General features: G+C 35.5%; 2 protein-coding genes across 2 annotated transcripts in view; one reads left to right on the forward strand and one right to left on the reverse strand.

Moving 5' to 3' along the window:
- Positions 1 to 290: 290 nt before the first annotated feature.
- On the forward strand, positions 291 to 10,278 carry Alg11 (ALG11 alpha-1,2-mannosyltransferase). Its single transcript, XM_011314385.1, has 4 exons — positions 291 to 494; positions 964 to 1,424; positions 2,083 to 2,585; positions 9,699 to 10,278. Exons 1-4 carry the CDS (start codon positions 472 to 474, stop codon positions 10,179 to 10,181), a joined length of 1,470 nt encoding a protein of 489 aa, XP_011312687.1. The 5' UTR covers positions 291 to 471; the 3' UTR covers positions 10,182 to 10,278.
- The window catches only part of Rtca (RNA 3'-terminal phosphate cyclase), a 42,914-nt gene continuing 40,890 nt past the window's right edge, over positions 10,274 to 12,297 (reverse strand). Inside the window, exon 7 of the mRNA XM_011314384.1 lies at positions 10,274 to 10,511. Within this exon, the coding sequence (XP_011312686.1) occupies positions 10,302 to 10,511 (210 nt within the window). The 3' untranslated portion in view covers positions 10,274 to 10,301. The remainder of the gene's footprint in view (positions 10,512 to 12,297) is intronic.

Below are 12,297 nucleotides of genomic sequence, written 5' to 3' on the forward strand. Positions count from 1 at the left end.
ATTTATCATCTACAAACGATTTGCTTTCCATTGGTTAATATTATTTCGGTCTACAAATAAAAATTAGTGGGGTGGGGTGCTAACTTCCGATCATTATTTTGTTTAATTAATTAAAAAATAATGAAGGGTCTACAAAATTTTTTAATTATATTACAATGATGTACAAAGGTCCTACTATTGATCTAAATAAAAAAACTAATGAATGTTCAATTATGTGGTGCCAACTACCAGTCACCATAATCTTGCTGAAGGAAGAGCGGTGGCCCTCTATCGCAAATCTATGAAAGTGCACTGCATAGTAAGAAAGCAGAGATTAACGAATTGCCCAAAAGATCCAACCTCTAAGTTTCTAATTTAGTGCACTGCCTTTGGCTGATATTCTCCGACGATTACGAATTTACTTTGACAAGTGGCATTGTTAATTTTTCATCATCCGTATGTTTTATAAGGTCATTGCGAAGTGAAAACGTCATGTCAATTCTATTTTGCATAATGTGAGGACAATTAATTACTCATTAATAAAAAACCGCGATAGAAGTATAGGAATTTCTTGCTTCTTAATTTTCGTTGGGTAAAACTATTCGTTATGGTTATTTGGAATTCTTAATTATCTGTTATATTTCATCTGATTGTTATCAATTTTATTTCCATTGTCTACTTTTGATGGACATACAGTAAGATGCAATGAACAGCAAGACGACGCGTAAAACAAAAATTTACAAACATTTATTAATCCCATATATATTAAGAAATTCGCATAATTATCAATAACAAAGAACAAGTAGATTTTTTGATTAAATTTTCAATAAAATTGCAGCAAGTTCTCTCTGAATTTCTTACGAAATTGTTAGATTTTATTTCCATAGTTCGTCTCAGCGAGGAAATTTAATCGCACAAATATCGTTTAATAATTTTTTTGTATTTTGTGGCGACAAATTACTGATCCTTTTTTTGCCATTCCAGAGACACAATTTTCGGATTAGCCAGAACCATTTTCTTGCTTTCGTTCGTCACCGTACTAACGCTCTTAATCACTGTTCCGATCTGGACAATATACTGGAGGAACCTATTCGCGAAGAAAAAACAGGCGAGCGCGAAAAAAAATACGACAATTGGAATATTCCACCCATATTGTAATGCAGGAGGTGGAGGTGAAAGAGTACTCTGGAGTGCGATTGATGCCCTTCAAAAACAATACTCTAATGTTCATATTGCGGTTTATACCGGGGAGCTCGATACTGATCCAGAGCAGATGTTGAACAAAGTTCAGAGAACTTTTGAAATTGAATTACGACCGATTGAATTTATTTACTTGTACAAGAGGAAATGGGTTGAGAGTGAGATTTATCCGAGGTTCACCTTGTTGATGCAGAGTCTGGGTTCGATGTATCTTGGATTCGAGGCACTAAAAGCACTCCAGCCAGGTAAGTATTTTGTTGTTTTCAGGGCTAGCCTTGCAGAACAAATGATCCTTCGCCACGTGTTAGTTTGACATCTGAGCCGAGCAGCCGAAGATGGCCAACATGTATTGGACGATTGTGTTCTCCAATGTTCGGCGTAGCTGTAGTATATTTCTGAGCTTTTGGGGTGGGGTTTTCTACTCGTGTAGTTAACCAGTTCTCGCCTTCGGCTTGAACGCCAACTTCATGCGAAGAAAAACCGCATCCCAACACCATAGAAATATACTATTTCGTACGGTTCTCCACGATTCCTCATGTGGGAAAGCATACTGTGGACTTCCCAAACTCGAAACTTAGAAAATCACTATGAAAAAGGACTATCCGAGTTCTTGTGATGAGATTTTTAACGAACGTGGTTCACCTTTGGCTCGAATGCCAATTCCACGCGAGTAAAAAACTTCATCGAAAAAGTCAAATTTCTTTCTGCGCGGTGCTAAAAACTTGGTGTTGCTCAAATTTTTGCCTACCAAACATTACCAATTATCTCTGTCCATGAATTTTTTAATTGTGGTGACAATTGTTATCTAAATGTTCTGTATTTTCCGCAGATTAGAACGATTATAATAATATTTACATTGAATTAAAACTTTACTTTATCCAAACGTTTAAAAACTCTTTCTAGATATTTATATTGACACGATGGGCTACGCTTTCACATATCCACTCTTCAAGTACCTCGGTGGTTGTCGAGTTGGCTCTTACACTCATTACCCGACAGTCTCTACCGACATGTTACGTCACATCTACCGAAGAGTCGTTTCACACAATAATCATCGCATAATTGCTCGCAATCCTTTCCTGTCAGCCGCCAAGATCGTGTATTATAAGTTCTTCGCTGCAATTTATGGGTGGATGGGTAGATGCGCGGACATTGTGATGGTCAACTCCTCGTGGACTGAGGATCACATAAACTCCATTTGGAATTGTCCGCTCAAAACCCACCGAGTTTATCCACCTTGTGCCATTGAACGTTTGGCTAATTTATCTCTTTTATCAGATGAGGAAAAGGGAAATATAACTAGGATTGTATCAGTGGCACAGTTCAGACCTGAAAAGAATCATCCACTGATGCTGAGAATTATGTACGAGCTCAGATCGATCATTAAAGAGGAAGACTGGAATAAAGTAGGATATTTGATCTTTTTCTTCTTTCATCTATTTTTTAAATCTTACACTATTTTATGTTAGAATTGTATTAAATTGGTATTAGACTCTGATTGATAATTTTACACTTCAGCGTGGAGGAACTGGCCGATTAGATGCCGGTTAATTGGCCGGTTACTGCAAACTAATATGCAAAATAAGCCAGGCCGTAATAGTAATTTATGTCATACGGTATGAAAAGTTTTTTATCAAAATTGACGGCGCGGATGATGGTGAAAAAAGTGAAATAGAAAAATTTTCTATTTCTCTAATGGAAATATTTTTTCAATTATTGTTTTTTTTGTTGTTATGCTTTTGATTGGTTATTGGTTGCTTTTAATTGTCTTTATAAAAAAAAGATTTCGTACCATTCATAGATTTTTTGAAGTAATTTTGAAATTATGATTGAAAATTGTTTGACAAACAATTCTTGAATATTACCAGGTTGTTAATAGACCTGACTTGACATGCATTTTCAAACTTTTCATTTCTATATCTACCACATCGAGCGAAAGGACAGACATGGAGACTATCGATATCTCGAAACTCTGCCACGCTTATTCCTCATTGGTTTAGTCGTCTTAGGCGGCAAATTGGAATTCAAAACTCATTTAATTTTTATATTTTCGATCAAAATTTTTATAATTACAGCGCGGTCTCGTTGGTATAACTAAAAGGTTGACAATACAAATTATACGTAAAATTACAATCACATGTTTTCTACAGCCTACCAGCAGTAGACGGCTTATTTCCATTCCGTCAAGGAATTCTTCAATTGTTGAATTGTTGAGAAGATTTCACAGCTTCTTTACCCATTTTTTAAACACGCCTTTAAAACGCAATATTAAAAAAAATTAGAATTGCAGAATATACAATGTTAATGATAATTTTCGGATTTTTACTCAGCTTCAATGCCGGAGTTAGATGTCTGCGGTGCTATTTCCTAATGGTTGATATATTTTTTATAAGTTGCTGACGAACAAAAATAAGTTCCGTATGGGGTATGCTGAGTAAACTCGACGAGGTTCAAGATCTTGCCCCCTGCGATTGTATCGTCATTTTTTTTCCATATTATACATATCATTAAATGACAATTCAATTTTTTTTTACATTTTCTGAGGATATCAGGACCCGCTACGATTTTTTTAATTTTTCAGATTTAGATTTTTTTTTCTTCAAAATTTCGGTTTTTTATCGGTTACTCAATCATTACAGCTGTACATTTTTTGTATCTCACATTCTATGAGATTACATTGTCAAACAATAAAGAATCCCACTCTTTCCGACGTGGGCCCCATTTTTTTTTTTCAGTGAAATTCAGTGAATTTGTGGTGCCAAAAAAAAAGAACTGTCATCACCGGAAATCGTGGTTCTTCCATTTTATCTCTATCAATTTCGGTTTCGGTAACAATTCGATAATTGCAAAATTGTTTCATGTGGGAAAAAATACTAAGAATATACTTGATTGAATGTATCAAGTGACTGGGGTAGTTGACGATTTTTTAACTAAGAATTTTATCTGAATTTACAGAAAATTGGTTAAGCATAGAATATACGACTACGGCGAGGTGATTAACCGATTGTTCAAAAAGTTGACAATGTTAGACATTTTCATTTATAATTTAATTATGATTTTGTTTTCCGAATAGCATTGAACCAAAAAATAGTATATTTCTCGCCTGCGGCTCGAATGCCCACTCCACATGAGTAAAAAACTCAATCCCAACAAACCCAATAGTATTTTTCCGTAATGATTTTCAAGTTTTCGAGTTTGGGAAGACCGCGTGAGAAGCAGTACGGAGAATTGAAATTCTTCTCGGGTCAGCAAATGTCTAGAATCAACTGACGATTTTTGTACTGAAAAAAAATCCGTCATGATTTATTTTCTTCGAAGTTTACTACCGATCCACTTTCATATTCGTCAGAAAAATTTAAATTTAATATATATAGTTAAAGCTCAAATAGTTTTAAGGGGAAAAATCGTCGAAATACGTGAACATCAAATTTGTAACCTTATTCCAGCTTTTGAAGTCAATATTTTTCAAACAACGAATTCATTTAAAAAGACCAATAAAAAACTAAAACGTAATATGGCTTTTGCTTTTGTTGTTTACTGGCAACTTATCGCGGACATCAATTATTACAAAATATATCCGCAAATATTCACGTTTGGCACCGAAGCTGCAAAAAAGCTGGAAAAATTCACAGAGAGTCGATCTAACCCATAGAAAAGTATAGAACATTTTCAGAATTTTCAGACATAGAATGCTTCTTTAGTGTTTCTCAAATTTCTTAATTCCATAGCGTTAATTGAAATGCTGGGTTTTGAAATTTATGACAAAATATTCCATTTTTTCTATTACAATTTCTTGCATTGCCAGTACCAAATGATAAATTTACAATTTTTAAATTTTAAATTTCAAAGTTAAATCACCATCCGCGGAAGTTATACGTTCCTTAACGGTCTATATGAAGCTGAAATTTTTTTTTTCCACTCAATATCATCTGAATTGATTCTATCAATACTTTTCATTGTTCAATCCTATTGCTTAAAAACGATGAATCAAAATGAAAACTTTAAGGTTCGGGTGAGACTTTTTGATCAACATATACATTGCCAAAAATGGCTGGCCGATAAGATTAAGTACAACTATACACGGAGAGAAATATTCAATAAAAATTACGTGTATTTTCCGTAATTCTGGAGCGAAATGTGGTTGTCGGAAATTTTACGGAACTGTCACATAATTTTTATCTAAAGTCACGGAATTTTTCCGCGGTGTTCCGTAATTTTTATCTGAATTATCGGTGAGAAATAACGATACCGTCACTTAAATTTTTCGAATCAACTCCGTAATCGGTAAATGAACTGAAAGTTCTGTAATTTTTACTAAATATTTCTCTCTATGTAGTTAAAACGCACACACTGCGTGCAATTTACTGAAAAATATGAAAAAAAAACTCTTTTCAGAAAATGTAAATCGCGGAACCCGTAATTGAAAGTACGAAGTCTGTAATTTATATTGATCAGCCCTATTGTAACACTATTTTATACAAAAGTGTGATGAAAAAGTTACAAATTACAGTGGAAAATGTCCTGCAGCGACGTTTTTCTAATATGTTTTATGTATTACATGCGTTGTGTGTTTTTAAATAGAATTTATTACTACAATTATACGTCGGCCGTTTGCTACTTACAGGTTGTTTCTGAAGGACTAATAAACCTCGTGTCGAGTGGTAGATTGAAGTTCCTGAATATGAGAAACATGCAAAAAATGTATTTGCCAACATTTTTTGAGGCCCAGGTGAACTATCTATCGAACGTCGACTTTTGTTTAAATTTTATCTTTTTAACCTAAAATACATTAAAATTTGGGACCAATTTTGTGTCGCGGGAAGCACTTGAATGGACAGAAAAAAATAATGAAAAAAAAAGAGGAAAAATGATTGAAGGGCGCTAAAGATCGATATTATTTAAAAGGGATTTACCAAGTTTGCTAAAAAATAATAAAAAATACGTAGCTGACTATTGCATCTAGCTGTCACTCAATCTTCTGAAGAGCAATGGTAAGCTGCGTAATTTCTATTATTTTTTTGTAAACTTGGTAGATCCCTTTTAAACAATATCACTCTTTAGCTCCCATCATTGATTTTTCCTCTTTTTTTTCATTATTTTTTATAACCATTCGAGTAGCTCCCGCAACACAAATTTGATCCCAAGTTTTAATGTATTTTAGGCTAAAAAGATAAAATTTGAACAAAAGATGGCATTCGATAGATAGTCCACCCGGGCCTTAAACTATTAATATTTAATGTTGTCCAATGGGACTCATGTATTTTTCCGGAATAGGATACATAAAGTAGGGGAGAGAAAAGGTGACAACAGCACGCCAGATAACAGGAAGGGGACGTTTAAGAGTCGATTCAAGTATCAATTTAACTATCGTTCCAAATGTATTACTTCAGGCATTGAATGAAGTAATACTTCATACGCTACTTGAACTGATACCTGCATCATTCCAAGTATCGATTTAAAGTATCAATTCCGAAGGGCTGGTCACTCCTCATTTTCATGGTTCAGTGACTCCCGAAATTCATTGATTTGCTGTCATTTTTCGAATGATTTCTGTGATTTCTTAATCAGAATTAGAAATCATGACTTCTAATGATTTTACATTAATAAAATGTGTAAAATAAAAGGTTTACATGGGTTATATGATTGAAATTCTGATGTGAACCGGCGTTAGAAAGCAATGCCTGTCAGGATTATACGGACGAGATCAGAGAGTATGAGAGTCAAATTACATTTGAATGAGAGAGTCATAAGGTTCGAAACGATTTTACCAGATACCACGGATAAATCAAACGCTCCAAAATGTCTTAGGTCGTACTACTGGCCCACGTTGGAACAGGAGGGAACGTGCTTATTATATTTTAAGATTCGAAGACTGATATTTCCAACCCGTCCTTGTTCAACGACCGTGGGATAGTAGAGCTGAAACTGCGAATTAACGTTTGTGGTCCCTAACTCATCCATAACTTCCTTGACTTCCGAAATCCCTTTGGATTGCTTTGTAATTTCTAATTATTTCAAACGATTATTGCAAATCACCATCAAAACTAGAAATCACTTGATTTTCAGTAATTTTTCTTGATTCCCGATAATTTCTTGAATGATTTCCAACCGAATTGTTCACTGATCCCCGAAGTGAGCAGCCCCTCGATCAATTCAAGTATTGATTGGAGGATTAATTCAAGTATCATGTCAAATATGAATTCGAATATAACTTCAAGCATCGTTGCAAGTATAACTTCAAATATTCATTCCTGTATTGATTCAAGTATTAATGGAAGTACCAATTCTAGCATCGATACAAGCATAGATCCGACGTGTTGGTTGAAGTATCAATTCAAGTGTTACAACACTCATTACCATGACTCACCACCTCTCATCTAATGACGTTTCCAATAATCTTCACGTTCCCAGTGTCTTCTCACCATATGACGCGTTATTGTCACCTTTTCTCCTCCATATTCAAATCTAATAAAGTTTTTTTTAGATTTTTTCCATAATCACGGGATCTCAATCCACCACTGGACGAGCGCTCTATTAGTTATTTAGAAACATTCTGTATCCATACGGGCATTCCATGCGAATTCAACCAGCCCATTACCTCGATCTCTCAGACTTTAATTGCAATTTTTATAAGGTGAAGCTAACTGAAAAAACCACTCTCAATTGTTTTTTCGATTTTCCCCATGATTAGTTATTTTTTATTGAAGCGGAAACCTAAAAAACAACCTAATGCTCTTAAAATCTGAGAAAAATCCGAACATTCTGAAGAAAAGAGTTTTTTTTTTTAATTTATCACAAGATGGTATTATTGGAGGGAATGGACTTCTTCGAAATTCCTGTCATATACTTCCAGAGCCGCCTTATTCGAATCCAGTGCAAGTTGTCGTGTCATGATTTTGCGATGACTTAAGGCCCGGATGGACCATCTACCGAACGTGATCTTTTATTTAAATTTTAGCTTTTTTGCCTAAAATACATTGAAGTTTGGGACCAAATCTGTGTTGGCGGAAGCACTTGAGGGACATTAAAAGATAATGAAAAACAAGTGGGGAATGCCATTATAAAGAACTGTGTATAGCTGTTGTTGCTAAGAAATTAGCAACAAGCCTCCGAATGGATTTTCTGAAAATTGGATAATAATAGTGGTAGTTCCATCATTTTTTGACTTGAAGGAAGAAAAATTGAGCAGTCATTTCATTGATATTGCTCATAATATTTTCCGTTAATCAGAAAGAAGATGAAAAAAAAAATCTCATACACAATATGCGTTTTTGCCCATATTCTGATACGATAGAGTGACTATTAATATCAATTTTTTAAGCGATCATTAATTCCTCTGATCATAACTATTTGTGTCATCGTTGAAAATCAATTTTCGAAAAAATCCGAATAGTTCTTTGTGCCGATTGCAGTTCCAATTGTTGTCAATGAATGAAGTGCATGAGAGTCTGTATTAGCAGGAAAATTCAAGAGATTCAATTGATTCTTCGTAAAAAATGTAAAAAAAATTAAAAAAACAATTTTAGTGAAAAATTACGGATTCTTCTGTATCGTCAGGGAAATTTCAAAACCAATCAGTGTCAATAGATAGAGCTTTTAAAAGTCTATCTTCATTGCAAAAATTCATGATATTCCATCAATCCCTTGTGAAGCAAAAACGAGAAAAAAAAAGCGAAAATCACACATACTGTATGGGTATGTGTGATTTTGGTTTTTTTCTCTCGTTTTTGCTAAAATCGTACAGACACCATCTAAAAACCGTATAGTCGGACTGTTTAGGCTACATTTACTTACCCTAACATAATATATGCCAACAGTCGTTCACTACTACGTCGAAACGACCATCTCCACAACTTTCCTCTACATAGGTCTTGAAATAGCTCTGTAGATAATGAGAATAACATAAAAATATGGCACATAATTTATGAAGTTTTTCTCATTTTTTTGTTTGAGATTTTCTTTCTTATCTGGCAGTGCGTTTCAGCTCGAAATTGATTTAAATCATCACAAAATGCTGAAAGACTGAAATTCCCATTAGATTCGAATAAAGTTGCTCTAGAAATATATGATCAAAATTTTGAAAAAATTTAATTCCTTCAACAATATGAAAGTTGCCCTAGTAAATCTCCCATCAGTAATACCACGTTGTAATGAATTTTAAAGAAATACTCCCATTTTTCAAACTTTTAGGGATTTTTAAAAATTTTAAAAGCATGTCATTTTTTCTAGCTTTCAAATTGAACAAAAAAACACTATCCCTGTTAAAAATCAAAAAACAAATTGAGAGTGGTTTTTCAATTAGCTAAACTTTATTAAAAATCGCTATCACAATCCGAGGGTTAGAGTTAGCATGGAATGCCCCTTGCGCAAACAACTTCCATCTGGGCCTTATACCTCCAAATATTACTAGATTGGTAATTTGTTCAAAAACCTAAAACCATTGACAATTGTAGAGTAATCAATAAAATGTACAAAATGAAAGTTTGGGACACTATTAATTGACGAAATTATTTTTTCAGGTACGTCTGGTTCTCATAGGTTCATGCAGAAACGATGATGACAGAATCCGAGTGAAAGACATGCAGGACTTATCAAAACATTTAGCAATCGACGAAAATGTTGAATTCAAACTAAACATTCCATACAACGAATTGGTGAGAGAATTCCAGTTGGGAACGATTGGCTTACACACTATGTGGAACGAGCACTTTGGTATAAGTGTCGTGGAGTGCATGGCTGCCGGATTGATCACGATAGCCAATGATTCTGGTGGGCCCCGGGCTGACATCGTCGAGACACAGCGAGGAAGTCAGACTGGTTTCCTTGCATTCGACGCAGAGGAATATGCTAGAATTATTGCAATGATAATTCATATGAATTCAGAAGAAAAGAACACGATAAAAAATGCTGCGAGAGCGTCAGTTAACAGATTTTCCTCTGAGCAGTTTGAGAGAGAATTCCTGCGAACGGTTGCTCCATTATTCCGACCAAAGTTAGAATAGCCAACTAGTTTTCCATTGTCCACCATGTGACTGATCACTTCCAACTTTTAATTATCCTGACCAATGTAAATAAATTGAGTTATGAGAATGAATGGAATTCCATCAATGCATTCAATTTATTTAGGAATCATTGGTGAGACCACAGCCTTTACATTCAATGACAAATTCTGTAGGATCTGCTTTGTTATAATTCCTCAGCCTGAACTCTAGACCTCGATCTTTTAACATTATTTTTGCGATTTCGATTGCAGTCTCGGTATGCTGGGTGATTGGTTGAGAGCCGATGGAGACTGTGGACTGGCCTTTAGCTAAGGCCATGAGCAGGATCAGCTAAAAAATATTAAACAGAGATTAAATTATTATCACAATTTTAATTTCTTGTCATTTTAATAGCCGAACAGCAAAATTCGTAAGTGAAATCCATATGCGAGTAGGTATAAAACACGTAATAAATAAGACCTAATTCGTGTCCATTGATTTTTGGTAATAGCTCGTATCATCACAGTTTCGTAATGTTACTCGACAACTCATCACCAAATTTCATTATTGGACAATTTCTTATATACCAGTAACAAAAAGGTACACATTGAATACACAGTTTTTTAGCATAATACCATACCATAGTAGCATTCTTCTTTTTCTGATTTGTGTCTCTAGCTGCATTGGCTTATAGAGATGTTCTGATATTATATAAAAAGGATTTAGACGTGAGTTAGTCGTAAATTCTCATATTTAGTCAGTTAACGCAGATACTAAAACACAGTATGGAAACACAAAAGGTAAGTTTGCTATAGCTGTGGTAGCTGCATAAACGAAGTGAGAAGCCAGGATACGATAGCATATAATAATGATTGCGGTGCTCGTCGGCGACTCTAGTCCGTTCCAGGAACTCGTTTCACTCAGTAAGTCTGAGAACTGATGTGGGTGGAACCGCCACATCCACTCTTCCCCAAGTGATCTGACCCGGAAAAGGAGAGAACGAAACTTTCTTCAACTACCTTGGTGTAGGTCCTTAGTAGCGGATCCATACTAAGCGAATGATGTTCTTCAGGTACGCTCAGTAGACTAGGTTGAAGTGTCTGGTGGTGTCAACGCTGCTGTTGTTGTCATTGTTGCTGTTTTCGCGATAAACGCAAGCTTCAGTCTATCAATAAGATGGCTTTATCAACTTCGTTGACCTTGACAACTAAGACTGTCGTAAATCCTGTTCGATACCTCATGAGGTCCGGTGTAGGGAGGATAGAGAGGTTTTTTTACCGCATGGACTCCGATGAAGGTATCAGAGGTTTCAGATATGTATGCAGGAGATAAAGACACGTGCTTTGGTATAGTGGGCAGTAGTGGTGGGTCTGACTCGCCTCATGTGTAGGAACAGGGAAATTGCCCAACCATCCAAGGTTTATCTCGGTTTTCTCTTAGGTCGTGGGTTTGGTGCGCACCTGTGAGGAAACCCCAAATTTGTGCCTGACTGAGAATTGAGCGCACAAAATTTGGAACTGCCTCTCCCAAAAATATTGACATTTTCGGAGTAGGGTTAGCGTAGGTCCCCGCGAGACTGAAGGAACCTTTAGTTTTTAATTGACCGTGAAGGCGAACAGAGACCTAAGCTAGATTGAAGATTTTCTATGTATCATTAAAAGCATTTTCATTAATTAAATATATTGCAACATGTCCAATGTTCAACTTATTTTTTTATCTCCTGCTAGTTGCATGCCATCGTTATTTGTCCCTACAAATTTTGGAGGCTCATCCGGAATATAACTCGGCATGCAGCAGGACATTCAATGTTATCAGGAAGTTTCAAGGGCTCAAGGGGTTCAAAGTTGGTCAAGGTTCAAGAATGTCACGATGTTCCACGGTGTTTAAGACGATTAACATGTATGAAACAAAAGAGCGTACAGCTGGTGGTTTCAAAAATAATGATGAGTTGAAAATTACCCAGGTGGGGAAATCCAAGCTTGGACGATGGGTCCAAGCTTGGATCAGCTTAGGATACCAAGCTTTGGAATTCCTAGCTTGAACCAAGCTTGATTCAATATATCATATCTAGGTCATTCCAAGCCTTGGAATTGCTAGCTTGAACCAACCTTGATTCTAGGGAATTGTCATGGTTAAA

This window comes from Fopius arisanus, unplaced genomic scaffold (genome assembly GCF_000806365.1).
Source record: "Fopius arisanus strain USDA-PBARC FA_bdor unplaced genomic scaffold, ASM80636v1 scaffold00160, whole genome shotgun sequence".
Lineage (NCBI taxonomy): Eukaryota > Metazoa > Arthropoda > Insecta > Hymenoptera > Braconidae > Fopius > Fopius arisanus.

Coding starts and splice junctions, on each gene's coding strand:
- Alg11 (XM_011314385.1), top strand. CDS start 472: ATGTCAATTCTATTTTGCATAAT. Junction 495..963: donor TCAATTCTATTTTGCATAAT/GTGAGGACAATT, acceptor TTGCCATTCCAG/AGACACAATTTTCGGATTAG. Junction 1,425..2,082: donor ACTAAAAGCACTCCAGCCAG/GTAAGTATTTTG, acceptor AACTCTTTCTAG/ATATTTATATTGACACGATG.